The sequence below is a fragment of the Triturus cristatus genome, chromosome 2_2, assembly GCF_964204655.1.
Source record: "Triturus cristatus chromosome 2_2, aTriCri1.1, whole genome shotgun sequence".
Lineage (NCBI taxonomy): Eukaryota > Metazoa > Chordata > Amphibia > Caudata > Salamandridae > Triturus > Triturus cristatus.
Genome location: NC_140582.1, coordinates 1,169,378,300 through 1,169,396,450, shown reverse-complemented (window position 1 = coordinate 1,169,396,450; position 18,151 = coordinate 1,169,378,300). Strand labels below are relative to the sequence as shown.

Here is an 18,151-nt window from a genome sequence, read left to right as displayed (position 1 = left end):
GTTTCTGGATATTATCCGTCTTCAGTAGAGATAAAAAACAAAAATTCCTTCTGGGGTTGCTGGAAAGGCTGCCATAGTCTCTCAGGTCTCAGTACCTCTCTCTGGCGCACAGGTGCATCGCCAAGAGCTCGTCAGCTCAGTGGCTCAAGGGAGCCTTTTCAAACAAATGGGGGATGGGAGCACACTGCCTCACCTCCCAGCACAGTTCGCCCCTTAGCATTGTGGTAAATGCAGTTCACAGTCATTTCTTACTTGAATTTTAGCTGTAGTGGTTCACCAAAGTTGGTGCAGGTTAGTGCTGTGAATCTCTAGACACATGTGTTTCTGGCACACACAGAACCACTACAGATAAAATCCAAGTAAGAAATCACTGTGAACTGCATTTACCACAATGCTAAGGGGCGAACTGTGCTGGGAGGTGAGGCAGTGTGCTCCCATCCCCCATTTGTTTGAAAAGGCTCCCTTGAGCCCCTGAGCTGACGAGCTCTTGGCGATGCACCTGTGCGCCAGAGAGAGGTACTGAGACCTGAGAGACTATGGCAGCCTTTCCAGCAACCCCAGAAGGAATTTTCGTTTTTTATCTCTACTGAAGACGGATAATATCCAGAAACACATGCGTCTAGAGATTCACAGCACTAACCTGCACCAACTTTGGTGAACCACTACAGCTAAAATCCAAGTAAGAAATCACTGTGAACTGCATTTACCACAATGCTAAGGGGCGAACTGTGCTGGGAGGTGAGGCAGTGTGCTCCCATCCCCCATGCATATGATCTACAGCTCATATGCCTCGAACATATAGATTTCTCTGTATGTTAATCAATGAGCATTCTTCATGTGTATTAATGATGATTCTATTTGGATGCATTGTCTATTTATGTTCGCTTTTACTAGCTGCAAATAAGAAATTAAATTTAAAAAATGTATGGCCAAGGGGCATGCATGCACAAGAGTGGGAATCCACACGTGCAGCACACACACACTCAGAGGGATCCACAGGACCCTTGTCAAGCCATAACTAAACATGGGATCAGAGCACTTCCATTCTCCTAGAACAAGGACAACTCCTTTCCATCGGGAACAGAAGTCATCACGTTGTTGAAAAGCAGAGCTAGTGAGCTGCGCCCAAGGAACACTGGATGCCTGTACCAAAGAGCACGCCCCTCCTAACGTTCAAGGTGGGATCATATACCTATAAAAGTGTTGTCATGGGCACTCCACTGCTGTCATGCTCAAGAAACGCTAGTTACATCACTGTGCATGTATTCCTGTGGGCTTTGTTTCAAATTACATCATCATTTATTTCCCGAGGTTTCATTTAATAGAAAACTTGCAGTAACAGAATGGTTGATTCCACTGTGGATGGCACACTCAGTCTGAACTCTGACCTGGAGCAGCACATCATGAAACTTGGCAGCTTATGCATTTGTCTAGAATGTTTTTAGGTGTGCAGCTCCTACTTGCAGTTCGCTATTCGGCTGCCGAACATGCCAGGCCCTCTAAAATAACCTATTTGTGTAACTGAGAAAAGTGAAATAAAGCCACGCAAAATCCTTCATCTTCTCACCCTTGGGTGCTAAGACTGGGAATTCTGTTTAACGTTATTAACTTGGGCTAAACGGTCCATTGTGAACACTAACTGAAATAAAATGTTTTGATCTTTGGTCACCCAGCCTGTCCTTAGTAGAGCCTCCTGTAATCAAGCTTAGTATGCATGTGAGAAAGAAGTTGTCTGATGTGTGGGGACAGTACAGGAAGCCATGTTTGTTAGGTGGGACCTTGTTTTTGTCAGTGAAGGTGACTTGGGCTCGATAGGATTCCCAAGAGCGTCACCTTTTGTAAGGTGGGCTCTGCTGCAAACAGGCACTCTCCTACAGGAAGACTGCTGAGGTTTTTGATGCTCGTTTTGCCTGAGAGAGTGAATTGTGCAATTGAAGAGGTGTGGCGCAGTGGCCAGGGTGCCTGACTCCGGACCACGGGGTTCGGGGTTCGATCCCCGGTCCCGGCGGCAGGTTAGCCCAGCACCCTGTGACTCTGGGCAATAGCTCGCTTAATCTTCCCGACGGCCCCCAGCGCCGGGACGCCTCTCCGAGGTAGCTGTGCGCTTTACAAATGCTGGTTTTCATTTTTTTTATAATCTGATGTATCATTGGAGAACGTGACTGCCAGTCATTTCTGAGGATACTTTAACGTGGAGTCTGAAAATGTGAGCTGCAAAGACAGGGCAGACAACGAAAAGGAATATTCTCTGAACAACGTGCTGCTGTGAGCGGCTTCAGGAAGCACATCTCACCCAGGGACGGAGAGAGGACCTGAGGGTTAAATACCACCATAGGGGGGGACCAACAAGGGCATGCTAGTATCCAGAGGGGGGATGTCCTCAGGAGCTGGCCACTTTAAGTGAGCACTGGTGGGAGTCGTTATAGAGGGTTCATGTGAATCTACATCTGTAGCCGGAGAGAGACAGACAGCAGATTGAGTTGGAGACGTTTTACCTGCTCGTGGATAATCACTCTCAAAATGTCTGTGAGGTGCCACCCCATTCATTTCGGTCGGGAAGGGCTTTCATCAGACTTTGCTTGGACTCCTCAAGGGTTCGGTGTGAGGCCCTGAATAGGAGGTGCTTACTCTTGTCAACCAACAAGGTCCACCACAGTGTTTCCCACAGTAGGAGATGCATTTCTGAATCATGTCAACAAAAGGAAACCCCACAGGATTTCCAGGGGTGTAGTTTCTCTCTAGAGGCCTCCCTTAAGCTTTATAATGTCTGGGTGGATGCCACTTCTACGGTTGAGGAACAGAATGTTTGGTTGAAAGCCCCTTACAGCCTGGAAGGGGGCATATTGAACGGGCATCATAAAAGCAAAAAGTAAACTGAATCCTGAAGGAGTATGTGTTCTGCTCTTTGACTGAGTGACAACTTGGCTTTAAAAGCTGCTGCTTGCCAGAAATTTGTATTAGCGTTCATGGTCATATGGAGGTGTTATGGTGGAAGGACCGTGATCTTTCACCCTTGAGGAGATTAAGGTGTTTGTTTGAGATTGCAGGGTACTAGGTTCTCTAATAGAATGATTACCTTGCTACCTGCTCACTAAAATGAGCTGCGCTATGAAAGTAAAGATTGATTGACTGAAATGATGCCTGGAAGTCTGTTAGCAGAGCACCACACTATCTCAGTGACATAGTACCAGGGCTTGCACTGTGGTACTTAAATTGGCCTCTGGAAAAAACTGTTCTACTTTATTGAGGAGGGAAAGCTGGTACAATGCTGGCTTGGATACCCTGGCAACCTGTTCTTTGATTTGAGATCTGTGTTGATGGTGAAATGATAATGAATTTTCTGTCATGTAAGGGGTGAAGCCCTCTCGGTTTATGTGCGAGAGACAGACTTGTGGTAGTCTGTGGATGTACAGAGCTGTTGGCTAACAATAGGAATTAAGTATTTATCAAGTTGAGGTTTAAGTAAGTTCTTTACAGCTACTTCTGGATAAGATTGCGGCAGGATTTGAGATACTGAATGGAGGAGATTTTAATGTACAGATGAGTGACGTATGCTAATTGATGAACCTTTATGTTACTTTACATTATTGATCCATCTTCACATCTTTTCCTTTCTGCATATGGAGAGACATGGTAGATTGGCATTTTTTAATGACAAGAAAGTCCCTGTTAGAACTGAGCCCGTGCTTGACCTGCCATCATTCCCCCGCCCACCCCACCATTATATCCAGGCACAACAAACACCCACAAAGCATGGCTACAGGGGACGATGTGGCATCTGGAGACTGCGGAGAGTCAGCTCTGCTGGCCGCACCATTCCACCGGAAGATCAAACCGACATTTCTGGCCTTAAGAGTCTGAGAAATACCCACACTAGACCTTATGCCAAAATGGAGGATTACTGGTCTAAGTGAAGATTGGTCCTGCCGTCTATGGCACCAGGGGAATGAAACATTGCTTCACATTGTATGTACTTGTCCTGTATTGTTTGTTCAATGCAGAGCTCTATTGAGACAGGAGTTCCTTGAACAGGACTTAGGTCATGCAGGCCTGCACTGGTGGAGTCCATGGACCCATGCAACACAATGCTGAACATTAGATTGACTCAGTGTGAAGAGTCCGAGGGTCGGGAATCCCGAAAGCGCGACGAAATCGGGCAGGACGCGCAACTGACAGGAAGACCGGTCAGCAGTCTAGCGGCTCTGGAGAGGAGGCCGGAAGCGGTCCGGAAGTCACCTACAGGAGACGAACAAAGAGAGGGGAAGTCGGAGAGGAAGGCGTCCGACGGTGAAAAGAGCGGATCCAGGACGGAGGTAGCGGTGTGAGGAGAAGCGAGCGGAGTGACGGGGGAGTGCAAGGAAGCAGGAGACAGCAGACACACAAGAAGAAGAGCTGCCGATACCGCTAACAAACCCGGCGGCCCAGAGGAGAGGGAGGATGCCCCGGGTCCCTACGCCATGGCCTGGAGCAAGGGTCGTGGCTCCAGGCGAGTACCCTTAGGAGGGGCACTCTGGTGGGGGTGGTGGGAAGGTGTGAGGCCCCAAGACACGTCATTGGGTGAAAACGACAACCGGATCCACCCTTCTTGCACCTGAGTTTGTTATTTTTTTTCTTCTCCTTATCCCCACTGTGGCTGGTGACGGTGGCACATAGCAGATGAAAGTAGGACACTTAACACTAAAGAGTGTTTGTTGTTTATTTTTCCCCTCCCTTTTCTGCCTCTTTGTGCCTCCAGAAGACGTACCAGGAGTGACCCGGCCAGAACCCAAGATCTGAAAAGCCTGAGAGGACAGCCAAGAAGAGCCCCTATAAAAGCCTTTATTTCGTTTATATCATTATATTCCTGACATAAAGGACCATTTCTTGTGTTTTGTTTCAAGACGTAAAACTTTTGGGACTGAGATACCAAAAAGTCCGGAAGCCAGCGTCACATAAAAGAATAAAAACCCTTGAAATTTCCCTATAATATACGAGTAGTGTATCCTTTTTCCACCTGCGTCCCTGTACCGCCTACACTCAGTTATTGAATATTTTTAAAAAGATGATCAGCTAACCGGTTATGTGACGAGTAATCTGGAGGGGGCTTTCAAATCTAATTTTAAAACGTGATAAATCAGAAATCTCTCAGGCAAAGTTAATATGCGCAGATAATCGTTACGGACAGGTTGCTAGGGATTGCAATAATCAGCCGCTCCCTATCCCGTTACACTTAGATAACCACTTTGTCTACTCTGGTATTTTTAATGATGTGAAGTTGTGCACATTTGCACTTTTACTGTGGGACTCATATCCCATCCGGCACTGTGTATATACCTGCCTTGGTCCTGCTTATATGCACCTTAACTACTCATATTAAACTACTTAGGGGATCATTCGTTGTCTGTATGGCGATCCTGCATTAGGGAAAAGATCAGCCCCTGTTTAGCCACTTTTATTCAATATTAGTTTTGTATTTGGCGACTATAATACCTAGGAAGAAAAGTTGAAGAAAGCGAATGGGCTTGTAGCGCGATTCCCAGTGGTTGTATTAGCTGTATGACAGATCTCTTTTTAAATCATTTTGTATGTATTTTTAAACATTATGAATTGTGTGATTGTTTATTTTTTTAATTGACTTATAAACTACTGTACTACTGACTGCAGCAGCAGATAAGAGCACAATCTGGAGACTGCAGCAGCAGATAAGAGTACAATGGAAACTCTGGGTATTTAGTTGGGTAACATTCCACACAGCAAGAGGCTCCAGGATACACCAATACCAGACAGGAAGCTGGAGGTCACGGACAGGCAAGCTCTGAATTTATAGTGCATCTCACACTAGCTCAAAACACACACACAGCCAGCTCACCCCAAACCAACTACCAATCAACGAAAAGTGCATAAAAAGGCTCAGTCACAAAAGGGCAGTGTCTAATCAACTTCCTCAGTACAAGAGACAACTAGCTAAGACTGCTTGCGTTGACCAGATCTGCTCCTGCATTGTCTATTTAGGTATTTAGACATTTCATTTACCTTGTTCCAGTTCCTGCCTTCCCGTCCTTCCCCCTTCAAGAGGAATTCCCTTGATTAGTGTTCTTCCCTCTTTTGGAGCCCCAACATTATTTTGACTCATACCCACTCTTGATCCAGCAAAGCAGCCCTCAGGGGATCCCTTTGACCAATAACACTGACTTGCACTTGTGCCAGTTTACAACCATTCTCCACAGGAATGTATCACCATTTCTCTGATGTAACTGAGTGGGATAAAGTTTACCAGCAGCTGTCCATTTAGGATCGGGTAGTTCACTTGGGAAGTCTGGTAGAGGGCAGGGGTCGTGAATTACCAAGAACATACACTCATACTGTACTATATGGATGCTTTCGTCATTATTTCTCTAGTCTTTTTTGTATACCTTTTCTATCCAGTGTGTTATAAATTGGTGAGAAATGGTCCCTTAAGCCAATAGGAAGACGCCTCTTCAGACCACTTCAGAAGGAACCACCCCAAGGAAGCAATAGTTGTCCCTTCGCAGGGAGACATCTTGCTGTGTAGTCACGCCTGCTGATGTGTCAGGTTTGGAATGTATGGTAATAACAAGGGAAACTGCTTCATTATTAAGAAACATGCATGCGCAATAGTTTCCAGACACCATTAAATAATGGCAGCTCTAACATTTCACACACCAGTTTGTTCACCAACTGCAGCCTGCATCTGTTTATCTATACAAAATTCATATGTATTTCAAAGTTCAACCTCTCTTTTCACAATTACTCATTTTTTGGGGGGTGTCTTCGAACAAGCAAACTGAATAAAGTGCCCCCCCACCCAATGTTTCCTCCACAGTCACTGAGATTTTTCTACTGATTTAAAGACCTCCGGACTGTTGCCTGTCATTTTTGTGGTGGACATCAGAATAGTTCTACGGATGAAACGGAAGGTTTATGAATCACCACAACAGCATAGAAGCACAGTGGAATGCCTTTCTCTGTGTGAAGGTGGCCTGCACCAATAACCACAGTTCTGTTGAAATCAGGTGACAAAGGTCACTTATTTAGGTAAAGTCTGCGCTTGTTAGCAGCTGGTAAAATTTCTTGCAATACATAGAAAATGAAACAATTGCTATATTTCAACTCTTATACCCCCTAGAAATCGTGGAGCCCCTGGAAGCACCAAACAGTATCCACCGTTATCCATTTCGATCCTCTTCAAACCTACTTTCTCTGGAGACCTTTCTCTAGGCCTGATCCGCAGAAAATCTACCCTTCTTTGATCCATCATAACAGCATACCTGCTCCCGGCTAGATGCTCATCCTGAACTGGATTCACTCAATCCTTGCTTTATACGCAAGCTGATGATCATTATCCTGCCTCAGAGTGTCCTACAGTGCAAACCCAAAAATCAGCCAGTCCAGTCAATGTTAGCATCACAAATATTCCCAAAACGGCCATTTTAACCAACTTGTTAAAAACAAAAGTGAAATAAAAACATTAAAAATGACAACTCTGGGGGGGAGGAGCCAAGATGGCGACCGGGACGGCAGCGTAGACTCCCGGCTCCGTGAACCTCCGCATCCCGCACGGATATCCTGCACGAGATCCTCAACCTGTGCTACGCGGTTGTGTTTCTGAAGGAGAGTGGCACCCGACTGTGTGACTCTGAGGTTTCTGGCTGCGGTATCGCCGGAGAAACGAGCATTTGAACTTTGCGGCCTGTGCGGCCCTGGAGCCGGGACCTCAAGTGGACGCCGTGGCCGGGTGGCAGTTCAACAACAGCGGCCTGTTGTGACTGGGCGGAGGCGGTCCACCGGAGCGGTGCCAAACTCGGCCTACATTTCGTCGTGGTCGTTTCTACTGTCAAGTGTAGCGGTCCGGGTGCATGCCCGTGGGTGCAATTCTCAGATCCTCCGGTGGCTGCCCCTGCCTTTGATGGTGAGCTGCCCGGCTGCCGCCCGTATCCTGCCCTGATCCTTGCGGGCCGCCCCCGGCTTTTTACGGGAGCGGGTCCGTAGTGGGGACGACTATTGCCCGTGACCACGCAACGGATAACTTTTCGCCTGCCCCCGGAACCCGGTCACCAGCGACGTGGCCATCGGGACGCTTGTCCCAGGGTCCCGGCCCCGGTGGGGGTCGGGCGTACTTGGCGGCCATCTTGTTGAGATGAAGCCTACCATCCTGTCCGCTGGGTCGCAGCGGGATTGTGAGAGTGCGACTTTTGGGAGTGTGGCGGCGCGATCGCAGAGAGCTGTGCTGGGGTACGGCGACCTCCTCGAGGCCCTTGGTGCTCTTCACTCCTCCTTGATTCATGGTGTCGGGGTCTTGGGGAGTAAGCTCGACGGTGTGGCGTCGGCGTTGGGGCAAAGGCGGCCCGCCTGTCCGCACGTACATAGGGCCTACCCACACTGCGCACAGGGGGACACTTTGGCGGCCACCCCTGAGGTTAGTGCACGGCTGGACACTCAGGCCAGTATGCTACAGTGTGTTCGTCCAGCTGAGGGCCTGATCTGTCCCGGAGGCGTCGGACCTGAGTGGGGTGTGGTAGCCTCGTCCCGTACGTGCCCTCCTGCGACCCAGGGACAACTCCAGCAACTATTGTCTGCTTTGGCTGCTTCTGTCTTCCTGGACCTTGAGTGCAGTGCATATCCTGGGGCAGCACTGGGAAGCCTGTTTCTCCACGCTGCGGACTGTGTTGATGCTCAGAGACTTCCACCCCACCTGTGTGCGTCGCTTCTCGGACGTTTTTGGACAATTCTCTACCCTGGAACGTTGGATATGGTGCTGGGTCGAGGGGTAGGCATGGGCAGAATTCCAAAGAGTGGTCAGGGATAAGGCTGATCCTTCAGGGGTGGTCATCTAGTGGACGGGCGGGCTCAGGGGTTGCGTGCTCTCCTGGCATAGCTAACAGCATAATAGGTGCATAGTGCTCCCCATCTTGTTTTGAGAAGATCGCTTTTGTGCTGTTTATTGTCCACTTTGGGGGAAACTTACCGTGCGGGAGGGAGAAGCCGGGGGTATGTTTTGAAGGCCCTCCTCCAGTTTATTAATACTTTCTCCACCCCCCGTCTGGTGGGGTTCTTTTCCTACTTCTTTTTCCCTCTTCTCCTATATTTCGGGTCTGGTTCCAGGGCGACAGGCACACTGCTGGGGGGGGGGCCGTACTCATCTGCAGAGGTGCAGGGTGGGGGGTTGGGGGAGGGGATTCTTTCGTCTTTTATCTCTTTTTCCATGGCCTCCTTTTTCTTCTCTGATTCTTTTTGTTTTTTCTTTTTCTGGGATCAGTGTGATACACCTCCTTTGCTATGACTCGTTGCCGCTCCATGTGTACCACAATTTCCGGGGTGCTCTCCGGGAGTTCTGGCGGGGGACTGCAGGCGCAACTGCTTATGATACTCTTCCTCATCCTGATGTTCTTGTGTTTGCGCCATTGACCTAATAGATTGCTGTAAATCGTTTACTTCTATTACTCTGCGTACCTGTAATTGCTGTTTGAAAATTGTCTGGCACCTGACCCTTCTGCCTTGTTTCATTATAAAACGAAAACCTTTTTCTCCTGGTGCCCTACCTACGCTGTTCACAGTATTAGCATCACGATTCTGCTCCCCGATGTGCTGCCTGTGTTTATACTTGCCTGTTTTTGCTCTGATTGCTTAGCGGCCGGCCCCGGGGGGTTGTAGGCCCATACTTGTTCTCTATTGAACTGTCAATAAAGGTTTTCAAAAAAAAAAAAAAAAAAATAATAAAAAAAAAATAATGACAACTCTATCCATTTAAAAAACAACCCACATCTCCCTTCCCCCCAAAAGAAGCAATCAGAAAAAAAGTTTTGGTTTACAAGAAACTCCTTAACCAGCCCCAAAGGAGCACAGCGGTATGAGAAAGAGGCGGTCCAATCCCATGCAGCATTTCTAAAGCTCTTAACCAAGCCCCACCCAATACCCATTTCCCTAACCTCATTTACTTCACTCCACCAGATTGGGCGAGGCAGGGCCAATAACCACAGACAGGAGATGAAAAGGATATTTTATTAGGACATGTCTGCATTTGTTAATAGTGAATAACAGTAGAAAACAATTACAACAATATAAGAAAAATAACTCTAAAATGCATTAAACCTTAAATGTTTTTTTTTAAAATTCACCCTTAAGACTTCCTTGCAACACAAGAGCCCCCCCCCCCCCTCCCACCCAGGCCCCAAGTACAACCCAAATTCTGCCTTGTAAGCGCTCTACACGTCTCCCCGTCCTTTCCAAATGCAGGTCGTCTTGATCTTAGACTCCTTGCCCCTGAACGTCTTCCCTTCCTCGACAAAATGTCAAAACTGAACAACTCTCTCCTCAACAATCCCCTTTTGAGATGGATTTGCCTAGTCAGTGATAATCCAATGGCTGCTCTATACTCAAAAAGATACCCACCAACCAGGAAATCCCTAAAAGGGTGTTTTTCCGCCCTTCCCACATAGCTTTTAAGAAAAATCACCAATAGCAAAACGCATGAAATACAATTGGTAGCATTTTTCTTAATCCCTTAAACAATCAAACCTTTCTAAGATCACATTCCGCAACCCATTCAAATAACGTTCATTCCCTGTAATCGACAAAAACTCTCCGTCTGACCTAAACAATGTAAAATCCTTGTAGGAAATGTCAGCATGTTTTATCATTCCAAATCCTTCCGTCGTGCAAAACCCTGATATCTCACGATTAACCTTTCGTCTCGCCTTGTCAATCGCTGCCGGGCTCTTTGCGCCTTTCCAAACTCCCTTCTGAACCAGCTCTGTCCATACAATGTGCGTACCAGGCCACACTCTTTTCAAACATGACAAATCTACTTTAATTGCTTTTGCCAGCGCTACGCCGGGGAGCTGAACTAAATCATTTTCACCGAGGTGAACGACTAAAATATCAGGACAACCTCTGCTATTAGACAACTCGGCCAACGTTGGTAGCAGCTGACCCCATCTCATGCCTCCCAGGCCCCACCATAGAACTGTACTCCTTCTTCCATCCAGACCCAGTAGTCGTCCAAAAGGCTTGGTATCTGCATGTTTAGCTGCCAATTCAATATATGAATGGCCCACGATCCAAACTGAGTTCCGTTTCAATGTTGGCCCAGGAACACAACCTGCAAGTAACAGACAAAAAACAAACATTACACAACAAAAATCATGAACAGAAAACCCACAAGATCTAATATTTCCTGCAACAATCCAACATCCATGTCCCAATGTGCTCAGTGTCTGACCTGGGAGATCCCAAACTGTCAGCCTCAGTCATAGAACCAATTCGGAAAGAATGTGTTGCACAGTCGTCCTGTGGATATGGCAGCCTCCATAAAGCACACCTCAAATGTCTCAACAGCTGAAATGCTGATGAAAGCGTCAAAAACATTATTCGGAAGCTCTGGTCTCACAGTAGCAATCTGCTTGCTTCTAAAGGTCATAAAATGTTGAAAGGTGGGCAAATCAAACCCTTTGAAAGAGTGAGAGCATACGGTTGCCTCCTGGAGAGAGCAGGCAGGATTCATGTACCTTCAGATCAGATATTGGGGACTGGACCTAGAAAAGAGGGAGGGAGTCAACAGGAAACTGACCAGGTTTGACACAATGCTTCTAGAAAAGGACAATAAGAGACGCGCTGCATCCCTCCTAACAAGCTACTAAATCACAAAGGAGGTGTTGAGGTAACCATTAGTAAGGAAAACTTTTTTATAACCCTAGATGGCTATTGAGATATAAGGAAGAAGTTGACCATCTTCACAACACACGAGCTGAAGAGAAACGCCACTCAAGAGTCTACGTACGTGGTACTACACATCAGAGAGGGTCTGCAGATTTGACCAATCAGAAAATGACATATTGGCAAGGATGTCGAGAAAAAATATGCTCACATATATATATTGGGGTTATGCCATACTCTAAAGCATTTCTTCAACTCAATAATAGTTTGAGTATGCAACATAAAAGGCAAGAAACTGGCAAAAATAATTGGGGGTAATTCTATTGTTTAGTCCATCTGAAGGGGTGTACCTGCTCTATACCAGAGAAGGAAAATTAATATCTCACTTACTGTTAGCAGCAAAACAGGCCATACTTGGTTACTGGAGATCACAAATCATGTGTTATTGACAGCTGTTTATACAAACTATGGTGGTTAAGGGCATGGAGAAACTGAGTATAGTGTAGAGAATGTACAAGACTTTGGAGCCTAGTAGTCAATTATTCACATTATTCAAAATGTGATTTTAAGAGAGTGCAGTTGAGTACAGCACTCAACCTAGGAGAGCAGCATGGAGTCGACAGAAAGGCTGGGGATATGAAGGTACAGGGTAAGTGGGAGCAGAAAGGTACGGAGTTATTTTTAAGGGTAGAGGAGTGGCTCGGGATTGGAGCAGAGCGCTATGGAAAGGGGCAAAGGGGGCAGGCTAGGAGGTTCATGAAAATGTTCTTTATAGTGATGATGAAGTTAGCAGATGGGAATACCCATCTTTATGCTGTAATGATACTCGAATAAATACGGAAACATAAAGGGCATAACACATCACTAACTACTTCTCATAGAGTAACCCAAAGTCCCCTACCTATTTGGCCAGTTTTGGTTTGCCCTAGCAAATGCCCATCACACCATGCCTTAACTGTGCTTCTCGTCTCATCAAGCCCTCTGACAACGTGATCCTAGAAAGTGTGAGATCTTCCCAGAGAAATAGCCAAACCATGCACAACTTCATTACCAACATTTCAACCAGAACAACAGCATCCTAAAACCCTTGAAAAGTTCTACAGAATCTGAACTGTAATAGGGAGCCCGGTCAGTCTCCCAACATCCTGCTTTCTCACTTGGCAAGTGATGTCCGAGCCAACCCCCACAGCCCCTCTTAATATCAGAAACGCTACACCTGCCATTTCGCCAGTGATTGTTATGGCAGATAAATGTCTCCTGCTCCATGGTGTGTGGTCACACCACTCGTTCAACACGCCCATGGAGAGATTTCATTTACTGTACTCTTACTGGGCGCTCATTCTCTTTAAAGTTAAGAGGGAATATAATTTAAAAAATGCCACATCACATTGATATTTCAATGAATAACCTTTTTAAAGATGCATAATTCTGAACACCTTCTGCAGCTCGGTGACGTTCTTCTGGCCTTGAAATGGAAGGCATGCCCAATTTCATTTTCTTCTTTTATCTAATTCATGTTCCATGTTCACTGTTACTCATTTGTTTGTGGTTAAAATGTTACAAAGGAACTCTGCCTATTGGCCTAGAATGTCTTGCGGGTCTCTATGCCATACAAACCCATACCTGTCTCCTGTAAATGACCTAGCATGGTACCCTAGGGTTCACGCCTGCTGTTCAGTGCTCCGCTTCAGTCTAGCGAGGTTTGCTCTATAAAAGCAGATCCGCCTAATCTTGTCCCTAGTGCCAGGGCAATCAGACTAAGTATTTGGATTTCTGGGTCTCCTGCAGCTCCCCAGATTGTTTATAATCCTTTTTACCCAGTGACATACCTCTGGTGGTAACCTACCACTTTTCTACCTTTTTCAGCTCACCGTTTAGTAATCCTGTGTTAATTCCATTCTGTATTATAGGGACATGCCATACCGACAGTTCTACTTTTTTGCTTGTGGTAAAAATACTACTAAAATAACACATCACTTCAGCATTTAAAGCAGTTAAGGCGTCAGTATTGTTTACCACTGATGGTAAACTTATCACTGGTAGTAATCCAGAAGAATGCTCTTCAACTGTCAGGTAATTGATTTACCTCTGGAATAGACCATTTTTATTGACAGGAGTACCTGCTATTCACTACCAGCTCTAAAATTACCCCAGTTTCAAAATGTGGAACCTGAACTATCGGTTCATGTACATAATACACAAGAACACAATAGATGTGGGGGAATCAGAAACCAGAAAGTAATCAATGACCTAGCATCATTAGGTCTACATGCTAACCTAACTGCACAAAGGCAAAGAGTCCTACCACCATGACAGTCGCAAACAGAGCACACGAGTCATGTTTCTTGAATTGGCAGTCAGAAATAAATAACCAAGCGAGAGAGGCGATAAGGCAGGGAGGATGTCTCTGTTGGATTTCGCTTCATGAGGGAGGTGTGTTGGGGTTTACTTCTTCTATGCCCCTCGAGGCCAGCTGCTGTACAGTCTGGAATGTCAATTATTTGTGGCATGTGCCATCCCATTGGTGTGTGAATGTGAAGATCGGTTGGGTGGCCTCCTGCTCAGTCTCCTTCTCCGGCTCCTGGTGGGGCACCTAGGCATGCACTTACCATTATCTGCAAATAACTATTACTAAAGTAGCTCCCTCCATGAACACGAGAGGCCAGTTTCATTTCGGTTTTGGTCCAGCTACACTAGACTGTGGCAGTGTTTGCCGTGGGGAGACATTATAATTAGGGGTGGGCGGAATTTGCGTAATCGCGTTACGCAAATCTCCGCGAAACGGTAAAAAATCTCCGCGAACACGCAGAAATTCCGCGAACACGCAGAATTGCTTGTTCGCGTTACTTTTTTCCTGTTCGCGATCGCTGTTTGCATGCTCGGGGTGAAATATCTCGCGAACACGCATATTGAGAACGCGAACAAGCAAAAAATTTCGCGAAGTCGCGGAACGCGGATTTTTGGTCAATTTCGCGTTCTCCGCGGAACGCGAAATTACCCAAATTCCGCAAATTCCGCGAACGGAACGGAATTTACCGCCCAGGCCTAATTATAATGCTGAACTTGATAGCAATGCATCTGTCAGAAAAGGTTAGAAAAGCAAGCTTTTGCCATAAACCCTCATGGTAAAAGAGGAATTCAAACAACTCTATATGGGCTGATTGGACAGATACTTTTTCACTTGAATGGACACGCCTTCCAGTCAAGTGCTGACTAAATTGTGTTTTGTTTTTTCTCAAAAAGTAACACAGTTCAACAGCAAAATATAGGCCACAAATGAAAACACATCGCACCACTTTGCAACTGTGCCAGCAGAGCCTAAATGTACGCCCCCGACTGGCGGAAAGTATGCTTGCTCTTCTAAGGAGAATCATGTGCCTGTCTTTGGAGCTCGAAGAATGTCCGGCGTCAAAGGTCACCAGAGAAGGCTTTTTATTTTGTAATTTAATGGTCGCAGCTGAGCAGCAATAACCTTAAATACATTTTAAATGTGTTTTTCCTTCTCCGTGACCAACTGGTCTGCCGATGTGGCATCAGATGCGTGACGCAGATCCAAAAAGCTGGGAGTGGTTTTGCAAAAATCCTCGTGACACGGGGCCAGAAACATCTTGCTTAACAGCATGCTAGAAAATGAGGCTGGGTATTGGATTTCCGCTGTGCTCCATTGCCAAGGCCTGCTAATTCAGTTAAAGCGGAGGAATTTTCACCTGTTTCCTTAATGAGAGCTGGAATGTTTATGCCATGAAAATAAAAATAGGACTGTCGTTCTAGACTAGAGGCATGAAGAAAATAGAATCTTTGAGGTTCTAAAAATCATGAATAATTGCTGTTTGATGAGATGTAAAATAAAGGTGTACATGGCTTATATGCCAATGTTGGAGAGTGCCTTGTCATGTAGTTTTTACTATTCAGTAGGAACTGCGCGTTTGTGGGCAGCATAAACGTTGATTTAATGCCAGACTGATTCAGAGCACCCCCTCAGGATATGCTGTCCCATAGACCAGCTAGTTCACAGTGACACCATAAGCACCCCTAAACCTAGACAGGCCGCAAATAATTCTGGCAACTACTGAACAGGAAAAACCCCGATCCCTCAGGAATCACGGTAGCTGATCCAGAACCCTTCTGTTCAGTCACTTGTTTCTTGTTTTTTCCCCAGAGAAACACACAAAGAATACACAGAGGGACGATTTCAATGTTTATTGAACCAACGTGATTCTTGAATTAAATATATGTGCTGCAATGATCAATAGACAGAAGCAAATGAAAGTTATTAGGAGTATCAGGACCGTGAACAGAATAAAATGTTCCCCATCGTGCTGAAACTATTTATATATAAATAAGCATACGCATGTGTAGTGCTATAGGCACTCATGTATTGGGACCACGTGATGACCTTTGACTACCATTGTTTTAATTGACTTTAGGTGTTTTAATGTACTCTATCTTGAATGTTCTACACCATGTTTACTGCACTTGCATGGACTTATGATTTCTTTCCTGTCGCCTTAAAGCTGCAGAGTGGGAGTGTTTCACACAGTAGAACAGCCTTGCCAGGAAGAGAACGTGTGGGACGTGCGTTTGATAGCATGAGAGAGAGAAAGGTGTGGAATGTACTTCTCTGTCACGGAATATAGTGCTATAGGCAGTGGTGTCCAAATGTGCAAGATTGTTTTCTGTACTTTTGGAGAGGTTTTTAACTTTTGCAAGATTCACTAAGATAAGGGGCTAAAAACATGGGGGAGCGAAGGAGAATATGTGAGAACTCCTCTTCTTGAGAAGCTTGCATGGAGCTCAGCCAGCACCAGTAAGTTTCCTTGCTGTAGAGGATGTCATCTCATACATTAAGATTATAAAACATGGGGTTTCTTGGCTTGGAAGCATGATTTAGTCCAGAGGGATGGACGCATCTACTCAGTGCTGCATTTCCCAGCTTGAGGAGTCTCTAGACCCTATGACTGGGATTTGGAATCCCCCAGCCTCGTGTGGGCTAAGTAAGATGATGCTATTGCAGCCAGTGAGGTGTTTTCTCTGATTATTGGTATTGTGATGTTGAGGTCGTCTGTGTGCACATTCAAGTATTCAGTGGTTCTTGGTATTCATTTATATGTGTGTCATAATCATCTGATGTATTCTGTGTATATTTTTTTTTTTACATATTTCCATGCTTTCCTTTGATAGGGTTTAGTTCCTATTTCTTGCAGTGGACGTCAAGTATTATTATTAGTTGCTTGAGTTCTATTTCTCTTGCATTTGATCTGCTGCATATACATACACACACACACTTATAAATATATATATATATTTTTTTTTTTCACAGTCTCTCAATGACTGTGATAAAGAGGAGAACGCACTCACGGGTGTTCTGCTGCAATATTCTTTATTGATGCAAAAGAGCAGTTACATGCCCAACACGTTTCGGTCCTTCACTCGGACCTTGATCACAGGATCTCTGGCTTTATGTGAGAGTGCCTCGGTTTGCGAGGGCTGAATTTCTTTTATTTGGGAGTGTAACGCAAGACAGGATGCATATAACACAATATAGCAATCTGACGTACTCCTGCGATGCGCTCCCTTACCTAAGCATCTAGGGCATGGGTACTCTCAAACTTTCTCTTGGGGGGCCAAATTTACAGTGTGGTTTGTGGCCGAGGGCCGCACCGGAGGGGCGTAGGTGGGGGCGGAGTCAGTTTGGGGCTAGAGAGAAAAAAAAATGTGACCATGAGGTTAAAACACAGGACCCTGCAGCGGACGCATTCGTCCACTGAGCCACCAGACCCGGCATACACACCTCTCTATCTCTAACTCTTTCTATCTCTCTCTAACTCTCCCTCTCTCTATCTCCATCGGTCTGTCTGTCTCTGTCTATCTCTATCCATCTCTGTCTGTCTCTGTCCCTATCCATCTGTCTCTCTCTGTCTCCATCTCTGTCTGTCTCCATATGTCTGTGTCTCTATCAGTCTCTGTCTGTCTTTGTCTCTATCTGTCTCTGTCTCTGCCTCTATCTGTCTCTGTCCAAGCAAGAAGCTTCCCAAAAGGCCCTTTAAAAGTCAGCTGTGAAAGCGCTTATAGCTGACTTTTAAAGGGTCTTTTGGGAAGCTTTCCGGCGGTGCCACTGAGGTCACAGAGGCCGGCAGTAAACACAGAAGATGGCTGCAGGAGCATACGTAGCGAATACCTATTTAATAAGTAATCACTATGTATGCTCCTGCGATCATCTTCTGCGTTTACTGCTGGTCTCACTAGAAACTTAGACACAGCAAGGACCGGGTCCGCGGGCCACCAATGAAGGCCTGCCGGGCCGCTGGCGGCCCGCGGGCCGTACTATGAGTACCACGGATCTAGGGTGTATGTGTGTGTGTGTTCTGCCAATAATCCCCGTACTGGATGAATCAATCCTTTTACCTGATTGGAGACAATGTAGGACCCTGTCATGATCACAAGCAGAACACCCCTTCCAGATATATCAGTAAGCTGCTGGGCTGAAGCACCAGTGTGT

General features: G+C 46.0%; 1 protein-coding gene across 3 annotated transcripts in view; it reads right to left on the bottom strand.

The window, feature by feature from the left end:
• Positions 1-9,985: 9,985 nt before the first annotated feature.
• Positions 9,986-18,151, bottom strand: part of LOC146863313 (uncharacterized) — a 365,986-nt gene continuing 357,820 nt past the window's right edge. For all 3 annotated transcript variants that reach the window (XM_085642731.1, XM_085642733.1, XM_085642732.1), the window contains one exon: positions 9,986-11,098. In XM_085642731.1, the coding sequence (XP_085498857.1) occupies positions 10,494-11,098 (605 nt within the window). In that variant the 3' untranslated portion in view covers positions 9,986-10,493. The remainder of the gene's footprint in view (positions 11,099-18,151) is intronic.